Raw genomic sequence first — 19163 nt, 5'->3', positions numbered from 1 at the left:
TCATCGAGGCACTGCTCGAGGAAGACACGGTCGGAGGTTGCTTGGTCTTCCAAGCGTGTGAGCATCGCGGAAACATTGAGAACCATGGTGAACAAGTGAAAGTGAAGGAGGATTGTATTTATGATTTGAGTTTTCGCGCCTTGGACGAATTGGCGGGGGCCAATCATAATCTGCGGTTTTAGGTGACGTCTACCATTCTTATTATTCACGTGGCTTGCGTTTCATCCAATGAATTTGTCATTGTGGCACTGTCTGACTATTTTGGACGGTGTTTTGGAAATTTGGCCATTGCTCACAAATTTCACAGTTGTGAACTCGGATTGATGTGTCTGGTGAATTGGCCAATAAAACTGTAATAAACATATGCGTATTTAATTGTTTCATTATTTTCTGGTTTAGGGGCCTACTGTATGTACCCTTGAAAAGTGCTCTCCGATTAATTTGACAAGTGAAGTTATCCGGACACTACTGTAGATTTCAGGAATAATATCAAGAAGTACTAAAGTAGTGGTCTCCGATTATTTTGAGGAATAACGATATCAAGAATATACCAAACACAAAGGTCTTTTCTCGGCGAAAATATGCACCCGCACCAGGAAAGCGAGAAGGACGAGGAAATCTCGCAGGAGGCTACGGGAAATCGCGAAAAACCGGTTTCGGGTGGGGAAAACTCGCAAAACGTAATATAATTTTGAATGAAATATTGGAGTTCGGTACTGTAGTATTTGTATATCCTTCGTGCTTTCAATGGTATAAGATTCCCCGATTTAAATAGTTCCACTGTTCCTTTTCTCAAAAATTGTACTACGTAGTATTTAGTAGACTCTGTACACGTCACCACTTTCTAGGGATGAAACGCATCTCGGTGGTTATCGATAGCTAGCCACTGGTGATGCAGTGAGCCCCGTGGATTTAGCAGTATATCTACTCACCGGGGATAGGACCGAGTCGGCTAGTAAAGTGTATCTGGATGGCATAATTCCCTTAAACAACAGTGGGACAGTTTTAATCGGGAATTACAATCATTGCCCTGCTTTCATGCCCTTCAGATTGAAAGCAAGGTGGCTATCAAGAGGACGTTCATCATCGGTATTTTCCAACTGTGTGTGTGATGAACGGTGCATTATTCTTTTAAATAATGCTCGCGTACACCTAAGTGGTTCTGGGGCTCCGCATCGTAGAGTGGACTGACGGTGGCGGCGTGGCGGTTGCGCGGCGCCGTCAAAGCAGGCGTCCTTAGTTTTCCAACTGTTCGCGTTACGTAGCGTGCAGCGCGCAAACTGCACCTGATTTAATTCACGACCCGAACAACAAATATAACATGTGCTAAAGTGTTAACACCCACGATTGCGAAAACCATTGTCATTTTTGAACATTTGCGCTTCCCCGTCATGTTCACATCTTCGTATCGAAAAGAGTACTACGAAAAGAATAAGGACCGGATCGCCCTACACCAGCAAAAGTACCATCGCAAGCACCGCGACCACGTGCTTTTGCGAAGGAAGGCCTATAAGGCTCGGAACCAAGTCAGTATTTCCGCCCAACACAAAGAGTACCAGCAGCGAAATCGGGACAAAATCAACGCCTACCAGCGGGACCGCCGCCAACGCCTCAAGGCAGCGCGAGCAGCCACCCACGATGAAATTGGCTTCAACAACACGACGCAATGTCTTTCCGAAGGTATGGAAATATCCTCTGTCGACGATGACACAACCGAAACCCGACCGCTCGACAAGATGCACCTGACCTTCCTGCTGCATCGCGACTGAAGGTGTATGTACTTATTGTAAATGATCAATACAACAGTAGTATATATGTGGTCGTTGATTCAATTTGAACGGGGACGGCTCAACTTAGCAGCATTCTTTTATCACCACCGACACTTGGGCGTTGTCCCCTAGACAAGCATAGGCGTGTACGGGGGGGACTGCAGTTCCGGTAGACGTCGTACTGTAGTCGCCTGTCGACTGTAGTGCAGTTCTCCAATAACGTAAAATGCCGATTATTGGCATATATAAAGCAAGCCAATCACTGAGCCCCAAGTTGGAAAAGCACAATACCTCTGAATATGTATGCTTGTAGCATACAACACCAAAGGTTATTAAAATATACGTAAACAATTGAGGCATAATAAATATTAATACTATTTCGGGGTTTCGGGGTTTACATAGTATTACTATTAATACTAGAAGTACTACTATAATATGTAGTATGATTATGTGACTGAAGTTTTGACCTGTTAGAATTGACCGAGTCCTGAATACCACATCACATGATCTTGCTCTCGTACACAGCCTACATAATTATCTTACTGCTCCTTGCATCAACCGCCATCACAGGAGTAGAATGTATCGCACCAGGGTGTGATGAATCTACGCAACGATTTTCGTGTTTCACACCAGATTGGACAATTTTGAATTCTGCAGACAGTTCACCTTGCGAATTCCAAAAACAGACAGACACATGTAAAATAAAAATCAAGAATACAAACTTGAAGATATATTTAATTGAAACTATACAAATTCAGAATTATTTATGGAATTCGTAAGCCTGTTCCAAGTAGAATTCGAAAATCGCGAATAATAGGGTGATACAATACTTCTTCCCATTATGGTGCCATTTTACGGCCATGATTCATTGGACATAAATCGTGTCCAGAAAATGCAAAGTGATTGGTCAACATAGCCAAGGGCTTTCACTGGCTCTCGTGGCCAAGGTCCAGTCCGTCGTCGCGCTTAACAGCCAACGGGATCGATCGTCAGATCTCTAGTCACTACTTCAGCAACGCCAGTGGCCCGTCCACACGTATGAGCTGGTGACAGCACTCCCGCACTGTGGTTATCTGTGTTAATGTCGACACTCAATATTCAACCTCAGAGATGTGCAGGATGCGTAGGATCAATAAAGATGTATCGTCGGAAGCATGGCAAGCATGCAAACTCGCCGACCGCCAGTACAGCCGTCTCCGCGCGGCGTTCATCGCGTCCGGACTCTGTAATTGGCTGGTGATTCGATAATTTCAGCCAGTAGTTTGGCGCGGCAATGGGTTGGGGGAAATGAGATGAAATGGGGTCACGCACCCCATTTTGAAAAGTGTACATCTACGAAGGAATCCAATGAATTCGTCTCGATAACCTGTCTTGGCACACCATGCTTACAATATTTTCTGAAATTTCATGATAATATTAACTTGCTTTACGTGTTAAGTTTTGAATTGTTCAGTGTATGACGACTTTTGTGAGCCACTGTACAGTATAGTAAGTTAGCGCGATTTTGCAATTGGTGATTATTCCAATGAAATCATTCAATAATGTTACCAGGGGATTTGAAATTTCAAGTGGCTGTGAGTGCTGCAAATTAGAAAAATTCACATTAGCCAACACCACTCATGCAAGACGTAGTACCAGTGTCATTTGAGTGTTGTCGTCAAATGATCAAATGAGGGAATAGAGAATGCCTCCTTTATGAGATCCACATCGTGTTGGATCAAAATGGCGTTTGGAAATATTTCCCCGAGAGCAACTGTTCCACTGTTGCTGACGTTATCAGTTCCATTCAAAAGAACATTAGCACTGAAAATTCAATACTTTGACCTAAAAAAACCTACCTAACAGAAATCCTTCCAATTATTTTATCCATACGGTAGACCCCTCACCAAGTTTTCAACGAATATGTAATCAGATTCATGAACTTCGTGTAGGTTCACGTGAAATCACAACTCGAACATTGAAGTTTCGTCGGTTTCGTCAACCTTCAACCTAAAAAAACTAACGTTAACCTGGAATTTCATATCGCTTTGGCTTGTTTAACAGGGCGCAACGTTGAGATTACGCTCCTAGATTGTGGAATGAAAATACGCTCAAATAGAGTCAAAATTGGCCATGAAAGTACATCAATCGTGTCAGTTTACAAAATGGAAACACCTGTTTATTTTTTGTTAACTGCCAAAAGTATTCTATTTTCGTTTGAAAGTCAACCTGTCGAATTTGCAGTTAATACGGTAACGTATTGTGAGTTTTGCCCTGGCCAAAACCTGCGCACGGGGCTGTCCAAGATGAAGTTGGGGTCGAACTTGTTACCTTTGGGGACGACTGTAGTAAATTTATGATGAGACGACCATGAAGAAACTTCGATTTCTTATATTATTAGTTTATAAAAATAGGCTGTTCCAAAATGGGAGGAAAATTAGTAGTATAGGTAGTTCACAGTTGGGGCAGTGGCAAATCCGAGCGCAGTAGCGTCTCTGGTTTATAGAAAATTATCCGAAATAGGCTGTTCGAAAATGGGAGGAAAATTTAGTACAGTAGTATAGGGTACGTCTGGTAACATTTCAAAATAATATTCCATTGTGACAAAATGGGATTAACCAAAATGCCATTTTCAAAATGGAGGTAAAAGGTCCATTTTGTAATATGGTGTTTTGGACCTCGTCTACGAGTAGCATCTTTCAATTTTGATAAGATTTGTTGAATTCATCCCTAAAATGGCGCTTTGGGCCTGAATATTGCAATATTTCTGGTTACCAGAGGCACCCATTGGTATTGTTCACAGTTGGGGCAGTGGCCAATCCAAGCGCAGTAGAGTCTCTGGGGGTCGGACGGAAGTCAGGAACAATTTTGTCCAGTCAGAATTTCTGAGATTTCCAGTGGGTGCACGATGATATGTCTCATTGGATGATTTCATTTGACTTTTCCGACGGCGGGGGCATATTCCGTGTAGCCAATCAGGAAATATCCGACGGCGGCTCCAAGTCATATTTCTTTCAATGACATGTCAATCCGGCGGCGGCAAGCCCAATGTGCCCTCCTCTCGGCACTTTTCATCTTATCCCCCATCGCGTATCATGTCTTCCACCAAAAGTACCCCCGCCGTCCCTTCGCCACCGTTGAAAAATAGTGCCTATTACAACAAGAACAAGGCGTATTTCCAAGCGTATTACCAGCAGCACCGCGAGACGTTGCTCGAATATGCCCGTGTTAACCACAAACGCACGTACGCGGCCCAGAAGGACAAGAAAATCCAGCGCGCCAAAGCCCACCATGCCCAGCATCGAGAGAAAAAGCTGGCCCAAATGAAAGCGTACTACCTCAAGACCAAGGCAAAGCGGGCAGCTTCGACGCAGTCCCAGTGCACATCCCAATCGTATTGTCATCAGTGCGAGTCCCAGCAGCGGGCGGTAGAGGACAACGACGACGCCACGGCGGCAGCCCAGCTGATCCTTCACATGACTCAAGCAACCACGTCGTCAATGATGTCGATGCAATATTTACTCAACCCGATCGACGAGTGTACCCCCCGTGACTACTCGCCCCAGGACGTGCACGACGAATTGTCCGTCGACCTGTGACATGGTATCTTTATACTAACTTTATAATGTAACGTTCGTTCGGTGGTATTCCAATCAAGCCACGTGGTTGTTGTACGAGAGGACTTTGAAGTAATAATCACAGTGATTCCAATGAAGTCGTGTTTGAATGTCCGTGTCTTGGTCGACAGCTGTGACGGACGTTACGTTGGCAAGTTTCGGGCTTCTTTCTTGCCTGTTGAGAGGTTGATTCGAATCCATAGTCCCTATGTATACCGCAAGCAGTAACAATTCAACAACAACGCAAGATCGTCAGGTTACTACTAGTACGCATGTATGAAATAGAAAGGGAGGGAATGCTGACCCCTGGCAGTTGTTGATCTGGGCCAATCTCCTTCCAATCGTCCGAGGGCTCAAACAAGTCAATTGATGCACGGGCATGTGGAAGTGCCCGGTCCTGCACGCTTTCGCCAGGGATGACCATGACCTCCAACGACCCAGCACCTTGTTCACGTTGACCATGGTGGATGGCATGCAGCATGGGAGGCAGGCCAGCTAGTACCATCAACAGCGCAAGACCACCACGACTTGGGTGCATGTTTGTGGTGTTGCGTGGAATGCAAAGTGACGTCACCTTGCACTCGCCCCTTGAGCGATCGTTTCACAAGTGTGAGTGACCAGGTTGTGGTGGCAACCGCCGATTGGATTTTTTCCATCGGACCGTTTCAGCCCCACTGCTAACCCGTCCTCTCCCTGTGCTATTACTGTACTCCTGTTACCTTTAGAATGGTATTATAGCCATGGAACACATTCCAAGGTTGCTACACAAGGCGAGACGGATGACCACGAGAATACACTACGGGTAAGACTGCAGAAACGTTATCTACAGCAGGGAACATGGGCAATGAGAAACTTGGAAATGTAAAAACGTTGGAGCAGCAGGGTATCGATCCCTGTACCTCCCGCATGCGAAGCGGGCGCTCTACCATGTGAGCTACAACCCCAATATATTATAAAATCAATGATATCTACAAATAACACTAATATATATGTGTGGATGCAACACTGGTTAAAAGAGGTAGTAAGTACTACGAAGTACAATACCGGTGGTAAAAATCGCAAGGACACCAACATATTCTTTGCTCCTGGGGTTCGTTCGTGGAGTACAATGTATATCCAATACCTGTATGCTATTAACTGTAAGGTAATGCATCAATTATTGACACTGCTTTTGGTCAAGTTTTGGCCATAAATCCCAGTACAGTACTGGTAGCTCGAGAACGACTATTTTAATGCTTATGAGTCAGCGTAAAAAGTATGCAATCACATTTTAAGTCACAGCTGTGAATGACAACAGTAGCGACACAGTGAAGGCTATCCATTCGTTGCGAGGAGTGATACGCTGCTCCTTCTTCGTCTATGGTTGCGATGGCTCGAAAGTGAGTACTTCCATGTATCACAGAGCTATACGCCCTCGTAGGCCTGTATGGAGGGACAGCTTCAAGGGTTTCTCGTTGACATTTTATTTAAATACTTGTAGTTTTTTGTTTGAGACTGAACAGGCTGTCAACATTGAGACGTGTAATAAAATAAAGAGACGAATATTATGATATCCAATCATACAAGGCAACTATGAAATATCGAGATACTATTGGCTAAAAGTCAGACAGGCTCACAATTTGGGGCCGTGTCAACATTGATGCATAACACCTTCCTTATATAGTACTACTCCGGAGTATGACTCATGCTTGACACATGATTGGTGGAAATGATTTGATTATCTGTTTTGGAGGGCTGGGATTGGTTGATTCAATTCGACAGATATCTCCAGCATTTCGTCTACGCCGGAGTCATCCAACGCATCCTATGAAAGTACCGACTGTAACACGATACATATATTTATATATATATATATGTATACCCCACAGAACAACACGAAAACTCCCGTTGGTTGGGCTCAGCACAGTGGCATCAAGTTGTAGGGGCACGAACTACTATCAGTAGTCGTGGGGTTGAAAGAGCACCAAATATTTCAGATCCTGGTCCGAGTGCCATGTGCTCCTGACTCGAAGCTTCGTGGTAGAACTTCGAACAGCTGCTTGTGGTACTTCAAGCATCCAGCATTCGGGACGTCGCCGCCGAGAGTTCATGATGGCGGCGCTGGTTGGTGGTCCTGATGTGGATATGAATGTGCCTCAACTAAGCTCAGCTGGGATCATTGAAACAAGAGAAATACACACGCCATCTTAATGCCGATTAAATTATGTCCTAGTGGTACTCCATTGTCATTCGTCCGATGGAACGGGGTTCAAGAGCATATGCAGTGGCATGCGTGCAGACGAACGCGGAAACGCAGACGGCGTGGTGGAGGAGGAACACGGGCGTGACGGGACCGCGTCGTTGAAGCTGCTCGACGAGTCCTCGCTGCGGCTGCGGTGTTCTTTGCCGGGCGTTCGAGACTTCTTCTGATGCCATCGTTCGCGTTTGTACGCTGTGATTTTGGCGCGGTTCTTCAAATAATACGCCTTGTGGATCGCTCGAATCTTGTCGCGATTGCTTTCGCGGTACAAGCGTTGGTTCTCCCGCACTTGGTCGCGGTTGCGCTCGTAGTAGCTCGGGCGATCTTCGTCGTCGTCTACGTTCATCTGCAGGGGAAGCGAGTACGAGGGAGAGCCCATGTAGTGCGACGACATTGGAGTGAGGATGGCGGCGGCGGCGCGGATATCAGTCATATCGACGTGGACGGAAGAATTCGAAAGTGATCTCCGCGAGGCGGAACTTTGAGCCGACCAATCAGCGTACGGCATCAGTGTCCAGAATTTGGCGAATTGCAACACTTGCTTTTTGTATGACTACGCCGGCCCGGACGTATTGTAAAACGCGTTTAAACGTACAATTGGGACTCGATCTTGGCATGTCCCATCGCCAAATCGTCCAGGAAATCCACGCATTCAACGTTAAAGTCTAAAAACGTGCGAGGTTTAAACCAATTCGAGTGTCCGTGGCCACCACCGATACAAAGTTCAAGTGCGTTTCTCCGGCATTCCGTGAGAAAAATAAACCCCTTCGATCGAAGTTCGTCCCGGCCATATAACAACGTTACACTAATATATTACTACGTAGTAATAACGTTAATAACAATTGGTGTGTTGTGGAATGAAATGTTCACGAGAATTGGTGTGTTCCAGAAGGGTTCATTCTCGAACACACCAATTGTTGATTGTTATGGATATATGATCGTCCAGTATTAGTACATAAAATACTAACAATGCGCAATTATTTGGACTACACCGGTAATATGTTTGCTGATCCTTCGGCCATCACGCCACAAAGACGAACGACTGGCATTGGGGGATTATGGTGAGTCTTTTTTGCCCCAATACCGAACCAGTTTATATTCTCACTTTCTGACTGTCAAGGTGTAAACCGATAAATCGTTGGCCTTGTTATTATATTGGGAAGCCAAATAAACAGGGATGTTGTTACCGTAGTTTGAACGTTAGCATTGTTATGCTTTGCAAAGACATTGCGATCTGGGATTCATTTTATGAGAGCGCATAGACATGTACTTCGAAGTACTACGTAGTACTAGTACTACGTAGTAGTAGACACGTCGACCCGACGACGGGTATGGAATTGGGTGGTGGCTAGACGTTTGCTATGCCGGCGTAAACACGTTTCGAATTGTGAGATTTCCGCACAACACGCCAGTCTCCTTAACTTGTTCAGAAATGAGGGGCCGTACAGTGTACTGAAGTTGCACACTCCGAGAGTGGAGCTCCCCCCTACGTTATCTGTAAAGCATACTAGTACACTATAAATACGTACTGGTTCTAGTGTACTGTAGTATTACTACGTAGTACTAGTAGTATGTAGTCCTTCATTTATACTGCATGGGGGGCACTCACTACTTATGTAGGAAAGTTGTGAGGCAATGAATAGTCCCCCCATATGAACGTGTTCGGTATGGAAGTGAGGGGGGTGTTTTGCTATAAACATGCAAAGGGATTATGTGCCTCAACGTCGATCGTTTTGACTTCTACTAGTACTTGAAAGGGGCCATGCAACATGACAAACCACTTGTCGGCATTCTTACAACTACCTACTGGTCGTACATATTGGCCACTGGAAGTATGCTTGCATTTGTTGACGAATATACTGCAACTGAACCAATCCTGAATCGTGGTTCTCCTCTTAAATCACCCCCCCTTCCACACACAGGTCCCTTCTACGCAGTATTCAAACATTCAACAGTCATCACCGTTTTATCCCCCTAAGTCCCGCTCCCATTCGTTCCGAGTTGTCACACTATTAGTTTTGCAATGCAATGTATATTGATTGCGTGGGGCCATTGCATTTTGGAGGGGTGAAATCGATTTCGACAACAAGCGATCTTGGGATTCCCACAAGCCTCGCAATGAATAAATGTGATGGAATGATGTCGAAGGGGAGCTGAATTCCAGAACGAAGAACGTTGGGAAGCGTGTAGTCGTGTAGTACTGTAGGGGGGCGGGCTTTTTAAACACACCATTATATACTACCGGTAAAGTTGGTGCAAGAATGATAATGAGCACGTCAATGCATTTGATAATTTGGAACGGTTGACGATAAATGTACACCCTTATCGCAATATAGACGATCTTGTCGAGTCGTTTCAACGGATTGTGGCATGCAGTGCATACTGTATTCCAGGCTTGGTTTACAAGGGGTTCAATAAGTCTTCGACGCGCATGGTTGATGGCCGAGTCGAGTCACAGCTGCCCAAGGACGATTGACTAGTGCTGTCCGTGCTTGTTGTGAACGCCAGGGGCGGGCATGTACCATCTTGGGTGGTCGCGCTCGATTTCGTCCGATGCCATCGCTCGCGCTTATACGCGGTGATCTTGGCACGGTTTTTGCGATAATACGCTTTATGAATGGCTCGGATTCTTTCGCGGTTGGTTTCTCGATACACACGCTGGTGCTCTCGGACTTGGTCGCGGTTGCGCTCGTAGTAGCTCGGCTGATTGTCCTTGTCTACAGGGTTCAGAAGCATCGCAACGGTGGTCGTCATGTCACTTGGAATGGTCGAAAGTGGAGACTCATCCGCCGGAAAACAAAACCAGTCGAAGTTTAGCACTGTGAAACCCCCGCCTGGTCACCGAGCCAATCAGACACCCGCTGTCCAAATGTATTTACAATATGATTGATTTCAATTGTCCCTTTTGCCAAGGCATATATCACGATATGTACACATTGGGCAAATCACACAAGATATTCACGTTAAGCAAAGTACGTACTAAACCCATCATCGAGCTGGTCAACTCACACAAGGATCGATTACGATACCCGTGGATAAATGAAATTCATGAGCTGTCCACCTAGTACTCAATCCCTCCATGCTTGAGGTTATTCTACCTGGTACTTCGTATACGAGTATTCAGGAGAAATAATCAGAAAAGTTGCTGGGCATTCTGACCAAAAATGAACATACACCGTTGAAGTGATTTCGATGATCACCTTAAAAACGAGCCTTGGTTGAGGGGGGATTCGGGTGCACCTAAACAAGGACTGACTGCGAGGTTCAAATTGCTACCACCATCGAAGGCCTCCCGCTTCTATAGTAAGTTTGGTTCGCTAGCTTGGCGAATTACACCGCTTAGAGGAGGAAACTCACCCAACACCTTGTTGGCTTCGGTACAATGTACTGGTGTACTGGTAGAGGTCTATGTTCGTCATTTGTCGGTCTTCTACCGTAGTATTGAAATTATCTCAGTAGACCTTTATACCACTTGACGAAGGATTAGAATTAGGGGCCAATATGATTCCACAGCGAAGAGCTCACCACTCGTGTTGACCCCGGCCCTGACATGAATCAGTCCAATTTATCCCTCATTTTCCGGTTCGTCACTACGGAGTGTTACTAACCAGGTAAAATCCTTTCAATTGGCAAGAACCAAACAATAACAGGGGAGGAATCACCTACATACCGGTAACTGGGCACATGTTTTTCGGCCACGTCAAGTTGATCGTTCAAGTATACAAGGAAACACGAATTATCATTTTGCGTTCTGTAAATACACGCATGAAAGGGGTTATAGGTCGTATATCGGGTATCAGCGTACGCAGTAGAATCAATCCATCACTGTGGCCCACCAACTTGAACATGGATGTTGGTTGGTCGACAGAATTTGATTGAGACATGACTGGTAAACCATATGCTTTGCAGCTGGTAGTTTGCGCCGGTGTAAACAACCTCAGCCATAAGCCAGTCATTCGAGAAGGCACCACTTCACATATTTCCGATAGACTGATGATTCTACGTGTTCAACACAAGCACATCTCCCCTGGCGCATACAGCCCACATGAGCTAGGCCATTGCAAGTCTAACCAACCGAGCGAAATCGGTTGGCCGGAGAAGCACCCGGATACAACTTTGGAATGCGAAAATTTCGAAACACAAGTTTTATTTAACAGTTGGAAGTGGTCAATTAGTGCATGTGGCCGAACCTCACGCCCAACTAACTATCACGTCCTCATTTTCGAATTGGCAACAAGCAACACACACACGCAAATATCATGACCTTTGCCCTGCATCTGAACCCGCAACACCCTGGGGACGATCGCCCCAGCTACTACGACCGCAACCGCGATCAGGTGCGCGAGAACCAGCGGCAATACCGAGAAAGCAACCGCGAAAAGATTCGAGCCATTCACAAGGCGTACTACCTCAAGAACCGGGCGAAAATCACAGCATACAAACGCGAACGATGGCATCAAAAGAAGGCTAGCAACGCCAAGGTGGCACAATCCAAGACTGGTAGCCCCCAAACAACCAACACCACCTCGTACCAGTGCCCCGAGAGCTGGCAACTCCCCAATCTGTCGCACTCCCACCGACCCAGCGCTTCAGTCAAGATGCATGTCGGCTTCCTCTTGAATGCGTAGACGTCCTCAACACAAACGAGTTGTAGAGGACGTATTATTGTATGTTAATCAACTATTTATGCTTGTACATGCACCTTTTTGTGGATAGAGGGCTCAATACTATTTGTGTTTCATTTCGGCAGGTAATAGACGATTTTGTGCCACCAGCAACAGTTTTGCCTACAGTAGATCGTTTATGCTGCTCATAACGTTACTACCGTATAGTGTATATGTATTGCGTCAGGTGATATTCCACAACCGGCCGACACAGGTTCTCAAAATTTTGTTAGTCCATTGCGTCATACAAATTTGAAGTATATTCAACATATTCACAAGTAAATATCAGTTATTACAAGAAAATTATCAGTCATTACAGGAGTCGCAATAGATTAATCCGTCGCAATACATACTACGTAGTATACACTATACGGTAAAGATTTGATGCTCCAACTTGTTTGCAGCCATTGTCATCGGGTTCCAACGAATTACAGTGTACCGGTACTAGTACGTACTACCGGTACTAGAAGTAGGTAGCGATGATTGCACAGTCACCAGTGTAAGTAATGCCGGCGCAATCAACATGGTCGTAGTACTGTAGTATTTCTTCGAATTATTAGTATACCGCGACACTATATGACGGTACATACAGTAAGTGAACACAAGTGAATATATGGACCGGTTGAATCCTCACACATCAGCCACCCCCTTCCTAAATAGTTTCACACTTATTTTGCCTAAGACTCACAAGGCGGGACGTACTGAGGCTCGGCATCATAGTTTTTGTACAGGAGGGCCTCAGTGCCTCGCCCCGAGTTGCCCATATACATACAACTATAGGTACATACAGTGTAGCCTTCCACTTTTGTCATCGACAGCTGATATTTGCTTCCTACTATTAATAGTACTAGTATTTCGTACTAGTACTACTAGTAGTCGTTAATTGAGAAATGCTCAGAACCTTCAATTTTGTCGACACCGGCCTGTAATCCCGCAACGCAATTTTGTTCACAGTCAATAATTTGTGCAATTGCTTTCCCTACCTGATACTGTACTGGAGGCAAGAGTCAGTCAGAACTTGGCCGTTTTCGCGAACTAAAAAGGCTGGCAAATGTCATGGGCTCCGTGAATGTAAAGCCTTGAGAGATGGAGCGTTCCAGTTTGTAGGTTGCGCCGGTGTAAGCACCAGGAGGAACTTTCATGTCACCCTTCGGCAAACGTACATGTATGTATACAGTATGGTGCACGTCATCTATAAACTACCAACTTTTCACAAAATTTTCTGACTTCTATTTCATATTCATTACTCAAAATTGCAGCAAATTGAGACGTATAATCGACAGATCTCAATGTGGTGAAGAAATTCTACGTCTCAGATTCAAATTTGGTGATGAATTGGTCCAGAAATAGATATTTAACCTAGTGGTATTTTACATGGGCGCTTGGATATTTGGCCATAGGGGTGGCCGCTCAAATGTATCTTGATTTTTGTATGTGACTCTTATCCGTATTTAATATCCGGAGGCAAGGGGGACCTTTAACCTCCCACTCCAGTGATAAAACGCATGAAATGGGTATTTAACGTATCTGGATTTTGGGTTTAACTACATTAATTGCACGTTAAATAATAAAACCTTCACCCTTCAATTTGGCCAGTTGGAAGTTTTTAGATGACGTGCACCATACTAACTAGTTAGTAAGTTAGTAAGCTCCCACTACTTGTACTACCGTACCGTACATAATAACTACCCTGCGATTTTTCGGTCTAGGGTAGACCTTAGGGGAGAAAAAAGGTCAGGTCTAATACAAACTACAAGTCAAATGAATATTTCTAAATAAATTACAACCACACGAGTAGTTATTGTGACTGCTAGGACCACAGGTATAGTAGTACAGTATTGTGTACGGCATCCCGATTCGTTAAACCGACGCCACGAAATTTGATTGCCTTTGCACCATTGTGATTGGAAGACGAATAATCAATGTAGCCAATCCGCGACAAGAAATATTAGAATGACCAATGGGAGCTGTTTCAACAACTATTAATACTACTAGTACTATTAACTATTAAGAGTACGTCACTACATAGAATATTCGTACTAGGTAGTACTGGTAATACTATTAATAGTATCAATGTTACCCCAAACTACGATGCCTACAAGGAGGCATTTCTGTCAAGCAAGAAGCATTGGAGTGGTAAGACGTGATAAACGTGCAATAGTATATACTAGTATACTACGTAGTCGGCATAAATAGATTGGCCAAGACTGTTAACCCTAACGTAATACTAGGACAGGAGAACTCAAACGACAAGTTTCTCCAATCAAATGAGAAACCCAGCGACATCGCACCATCCGATTGGTCATGTGAACAGACAGGAGTTTCACAATAACGTTCGTTACCGGTAACTGCATTTGGCCGACCAAGGTAGACTTCATTTTCGAATTGTCCAAGCAGCACATACACAATGCCCATTGCCCTGCATCTGAACCCACAAGTCCCCGAACAAGGGGACGACCGCCCCAGCTACTACGACCGCAACCGCGATCAAGTGCGCGAGAACCAGCGGCAATACCGAGAAAGCAACCGCGAAAAAATTCGAGCCATTCACAAGGCGTACTATCTCAAGAACCGGGCGAAAATCACAGCATACAAACGCGAACGATGGCATCAAAAGAAGGTAGGGGGTCCAATGGAGAAAGACCCACAGGTCGCAAGCCCCCAAGCAATGAACAACACATCGTACCAAGAAAGCTGGCAACCCCCCAAACGTTCTCATCATGAACCGCCTTCCAAGATGAACGTAGACTTCGTCTTGAACCAATAGTCACGTGAGTGTGTTGGATGTAGGTTACTGTGATGAAATGTCGAGTATAAGAATGCCTAACGTTACCGTATGCTTCCATCATCGACGCAAGAGTTCTGTATAACGTCGGACCACACTGACCGATACTACTAAGGATTATTCACTGGCAAATCATGTTGTCTGCTGTTTGCTCAGCTGTATATTTACTTGTTAGTTATCTGTTCATGCATAACGAGCTTACTTCAGGCCATCACATGCCTCATTTCGTAGACTGGTGCCGACCGTAGAGATATGCAATATTTATAGAAGTACACAATTCGACCATACACATACCCCAAACCCGTGATGAGGAATAGATTCATGCAAAAATTCACAACACAACATGCGATTGGCTCGTGACTTACAACCGTTTTGCAGTTATCGAACATGGCAAGATAACCACTTCCAAATACTAGTATTACAATTCTCCGCAATCTCCATTTTACACCCATGGATGGATCTCGCCACCGCGATCCTACTTCACCTAGTGTACACTGTCGCAAGATATGTTCACGATATCCCAGGAAATCAGTACCGTAGTCAAAGAGCAGGGAAAATACAATCGAGTTTATCCACGGTCTATAGTATCGTATGGTGCTACTGGCAGCGGACTTCCAACGAGGAACCTGAGGACTGTGCGCCGTCACGTACACCTCACAGGAAGGGAGGTAACGTTAACGTTAGACGTGAATCTGGCCTTTAGTCCAGGCACTAAGTGTAGCTTTGTTTGTAAACGCTGCCAGCAATACATTAGTATGACAACACCATAATAACGACCTCTCAATCAACCCGACTTGAGGCGTCATCGCCCCTAACACTCAAGTTCCGAGGGCTGATGACTGGTCGACTTCTTTCTGTTCTTAAAATACATGAACGGTGACACCGTTCATGCCCGGCTGGAGGCAAGGTGGTGGCCGACCGGTTCGACCTCGTAATGGCAAGTCGATGGGGTGTTTAAGAGTGAGTCGTCCCATGATTACAACGTAGGGGGTGCCACCGATGTTTGGCTTTACCGAGAAAGGGGGTGAAGACACGATGTGGGACTACAGTCAAGCCAATTGATATTAATAATATAGTACCAGCCTTCTACTGCGGCGGCAAGTTACCCCATGTGGCAAACTTGCGGATGATACCACCAAGTCCAACGAGAAGTCACCCACCACCGGACATGAATCGATATGTTAATATTATCCAAATCACATTTATATTAATAGTTTGTGCGTTGGTTTGTCTGATCGGTGTAGCTTTAAGCAACAATGTCCTATGGTCCAATGAACAGGACAGACGTGTACTTATACATGTATTGGTCGATTCGGTGCAACAGATCACCACACACAAATCCATGTACATTTACTACAGCTTGAACTTGTATTTCTTCTTAACTGGTTGGACAAAATGTGTGTGGACACACAACAACCATCACTCACTTTTAAATAGTACTACACCCTAGGCTTCCATCAAAACTCGATTGACGGGTTCAGTAGAAACGACAGATCCATCTTGGTGGTCGCCAGAGGTCGTTTATCATCCAAGTTGGCGGCCGTGGCTGACGGCATGCGACGCTGTTGCTTTGTCTTATAATGCGACTGAATGCGACCTTTGTTCCGTTGATAGTAGTCCTTTGCCTGGGCGACGATCATGTCCCGACGCTGGATATAGTACCCTCTCCGCTGCAGCAGAATGCGCTCCTTGTTCCGCTCCTTGTACGCACGGTTGGTCGCTGCCTTTCTCGCCCGGTTCGCCTGGTTGTATTCCTTCTGTTTCCGCGCAATTTGGTCTTTATGGGTCTCATAGTAAGCTTTAACTTGGGCAAGCGCCCTGTCCTTGTGCTTGGCGTAATACGCATGGCGGTATTCCGTGCGACTGGTGGTGGACGTGTTCGAGTGGGGCATGTTGATTGTACTACTTGTGTGCGGTGGCAAGGAGATTTGAGAATGGCGTGAAAGACTACGGTAGTCAGTCAGTATACGTACTACTAGTATATACATATGTAGTACATACACTCCTTAGTAGTAGAGTCGAGGACAGAACTTGCTTTTTGTATCAGATATAATGTATGCAAAAGTCCACCGCATGCAATTGTTGAATACCAAAATGCAAATTGCTGCAATTGTTGACATTCCAGTCATTTATTGACTACTCGCGAGTAACAATTGCAGGTCGAACCTCTCGGGGAGACTCTTTGGAAGTCAGGGGGTGGGTAAATATGCTGTATATGTATGTGTCAATTATACATTGCGAGCGACATGAAGCGTTGACTTTGGTCGCGGCTAGGACAAACGAATGATTTGTGTAAGTTAGCTCTCAACTACAGTATCCGTTGTCGGGATATCCTTACATTACGTGTAAGCTTCCAGTTTCGCCTTTGAGGGGAATATACGAAATGTTTGAAACGAACACTCAAGGGCATGTACATGTACTGCGTATCGGATGGTGAGGAATGGTGAGGACAGCAGACTCCGAGGACTGCTGATAGTCGACTGAACACTGACTCTCGACCTAGAAATACGATGTACCTGTAGTATACAGTATATTTACGACGGTACGGTAGCACAAGCCGTACTTGAAGCCGAGGAAAGTGGATCATCGCAACGCAAAGCATATTCGCCTTTGTCCAATCAATTGATAGAACTGTGTGTGCGATTGGGAAGTGTGTGAACCACGACTGTACTGTACTCACATCAATAATATCTTGATGTCCAGTGGATGCAGTGGTACCAGCCAGGGCAATAAGAGTTGTCCATGAACAACTGACAGTGAACTCAAAGTACTGTACATAGAGTACAACGTGTCGCACGTCATCGCAGCCAAATCGAGAAATTGATTGCTCTCGTAACGACGACCCAAGGGCACTTCTTAACGCATGCACACGCGAGAAGTATTCTCTTCTAATTGGTTGAGGATTTGGCGTGAAACAGTACTGTACTCGTACATGGCGACTATAGGGGGTACGGTGCTATCATCTCTTAGGCCCAACTAGCAAGACGGGGGAGGGAGGTACGTACACCAAGTTCAGATCTTGCGTCACAATTTGCCAGGGGTCGCTTCGCTGTCTTGAAGGTCAACTTGATAAGGGGGTTTACCTCGTTTAACAATCACATTGGAAGCATTCTTACTAAACCCTTGGTACGACGCCCCGATTTCATTCCTGTGTTCCGCCGAGATATAAAACCAACGAAACTCTTCTGCGCAGGTTGGATACCTAGGTAGGGGTTACTTTGGTCATACTATCGCCAAATATAATCACAAGTAATAATTATGATACTGTGATAGCTTGGGTGGATAAAAAACCAAGAACAAATAACATACTTCGAAGTAGGTGTCTATAAATTTATTGGTTTCTGCAGGCATGCAGTTACACATCAATGGCTTTTATGATGCGTTGTTTGACCGAGGTTGACGATGCTATTGGACAATATTCACTCTGGAGAGGTTTCATTGTAGATGATATTCTCTCGATAATATAGCGCTTCAGGGCTCATGTCTAATAATGCATCCAGTCGAGACGTAATCCTCATCTCTCCATATAATGGAAGTAAGCTGCGGAGGAGCGGCGCAAGGTTGCAACCTCCGCGTTCACCATGACGTTCGTGCCCGTCTGGGAGCTGGTGGCGGCGTCGAGTGGGTCGATCTTGATGTAGCGCTTGTACATGCATGTGTGCTCATTCCTCCCGTGGACGCGAGGCTGTATGGAGCGCCTTTTTTGCTTGTTGGCGATTTCCACAGGTACATACGTGGACGCAATGAAGCCGAAATTCCAGGGTTGTCATCTACCAGCGCCACACCCGTGTAGAACCACTGATTGGGCACGACATCCCAGATATTCATGTTCATTACTACAATGCCGTTGACGAGGATATCCCCAATACTGTAGTACCGCTGTAGCCATACAACACCGTAGGTTAAAACAATACGTCAACAATATAGTTCACTCAACCTCCATTATAATTCACCCCGACGTAAAATATAGCTGCTATATTTCACCCAACTTGTGTTATAATTCACCCAAACACAGGTAATTTCACCTTTCGAAAATTAAATTCACCTAAAAATCATTATAATTCGAGCTTCGAATCTAGAAAGATCGAAGAGCGCGAAGAGTTTCGCGCG

At 45.2% G+C, this 19163-nt stretch overlaps 8 protein-coding genes and 1 non-coding gene across 9 annotated transcripts; 4 read left to right on the top strand and 5 right to left on the bottom strand.

Moving 5' to 3' along the window:
- Positions 1–1391: 1391 nt before the first annotated feature.
- On the top strand, positions 1392–1769 carry H257_15170 (hypothetical protein; the record flags this gene model as incomplete). The annotated part of the gene is made up of 1 exon (XM_009843175.1): positions 1392–1769. The coding sequence occupies one exon, from the start codon at positions 1392–1394 to the stop codon at positions 1767–1769; it is 378 nt and encodes a 125-aa protein (XP_009841477.1).
- A 2996-nt stretch (positions 1770–4765) lies between these two features.
- On the top strand, positions 4766–5984 carry H257_15169 (hypothetical protein; the record flags this gene model as incomplete). The annotated part of the gene is made up of 1 exon (XM_009843174.1): positions 4766–5984. The coding sequence occupies one exon, from the start codon at positions 4766–4768 to the stop codon at positions 5345–5347; it is 582 nt and encodes a 193-aa protein (XP_009841476.1). The 3' UTR covers positions 5348–5984.
- H257_15168 (hypothetical protein) lies at positions 5341–5992 on the bottom strand. The gene has a single exon (XM_009843173.1). It carries the CDS (start codon positions 5901–5903, stop codon positions 5598–5600), a length of 306 nt encoding a protein of 101 aa, XP_009841475.1. The 5' UTR covers positions 5904–5992; the 3' UTR covers positions 5341–5597.
- Positions 5993–6236: 244 nt separating this feature from the next.
- On the bottom strand, positions 6237–6309 carry H257_15167. The gene has a single exon. It is a non-coding gene; the product is annotated as a tRNA-Ala (tRNA).
- A 1214-nt stretch (positions 6310–7523) lies between these two features.
- Positions 7524–8052, bottom strand: H257_15166 (hypothetical protein). Its single transcript, XM_009843172.1, has one exon. The coding sequence runs from the start codon at positions 8035–8037 to the stop codon at positions 7591–7593; it is 447 nt and encodes a 148-aa protein (XP_009841474.1). The 5' UTR covers positions 8038–8052; the 3' UTR covers positions 7524–7590.
- A 1809-nt stretch (positions 8053–9861) lies between these two features.
- H257_15165 (hypothetical protein) lies at positions 9862–10395 on the bottom strand. The gene has a single exon (XM_009843171.1). It carries the CDS (start codon positions 10356–10358, stop codon positions 10005–10007), a length of 354 nt encoding a protein of 117 aa, XP_009841473.1. The 5' UTR covers positions 10359–10395; the 3' UTR covers positions 9862–10004.
- Positions 10396–11863: 1468 nt separating this feature from the next.
- H257_15164 (hypothetical protein) lies at positions 11864–12232 on the top strand (the record flags this gene model as incomplete). Its single annotated transcript, XM_009843170.1, has 1 exon — positions 11864–12232. The coding sequence occupies one exon, from the start codon at positions 11864–11866 to the stop codon at positions 12230–12232; it is 369 nt and encodes a 122-aa protein (XP_009841472.1).
- Positions 12233–14675: 2443 nt separating this feature from the next.
- H257_15163 (hypothetical protein) lies at positions 14676–15009 on the top strand (the record flags this gene model as incomplete). Its single annotated transcript, XM_009843169.1, has 2 exons — positions 14676–14888; positions 14959–15009. 2 exons carry the CDS (start codon positions 14676–14678, stop codon positions 15007–15009), a joined length of 264 nt encoding a protein of 87 aa, XP_009841471.1.
- Positions 15010–16378: 1369 nt separating this feature from the next.
- On the bottom strand, positions 16379–16976 carry H257_15162 (hypothetical protein). Its single transcript, XM_009843168.1, has one exon. The coding sequence runs from the start codon at positions 16943–16945 to the stop codon at positions 16511–16513; it is 435 nt and encodes a 144-aa protein (XP_009841470.1). The 5' UTR covers positions 16946–16976; the 3' UTR covers positions 16379–16510.
- Positions 16977–19163: the final 2187 nt, after the last annotated feature.

This window comes from Aphanomyces astaci, assembly GCF_000520075.1.
Source record: "Aphanomyces astaci strain APO3 unplaced genomic scaffold supercont1.67, whole genome shotgun sequence".
NCBI classification, from domain to species: Eukaryota; Oomycota; class Saprolegniomycetes; order Saprolegniales; family Verrucalvaceae; genus Aphanomyces; species Aphanomyces astaci.
This window is presented reverse-complemented; position numbering and strand designations above follow the sequence as displayed.

Bases quoted from the DNA above. Each gene is read 5' to 3' on its own strand.
- H257_15168 (XM_009843173.1), bottom strand. From the start codon at position 5,903: ATGCACCCAAGTCGTGGTGGTCTTGCGCTGTTGATGGTACTAGCTGGC.
- H257_15162 (XM_009843168.1), bottom strand. From the start codon at position 16,945: ATGCCCCACTCGAACACGTCCACCACCAGTCGCACGGAATACCGCCAT.
- H257_15165 (XM_009843171.1), bottom strand. From the start codon at position 10,358: ATGACGACCACCGTTGCGATGCTTCTGAACCCTGTAGACAAGGACAAT.
- H257_15166 (XM_009843172.1), bottom strand. From the start codon at position 8,037: ATGACTGATATCCGCGCCGCCGCCGCCATCCTCACTCCAATGTCGTCG.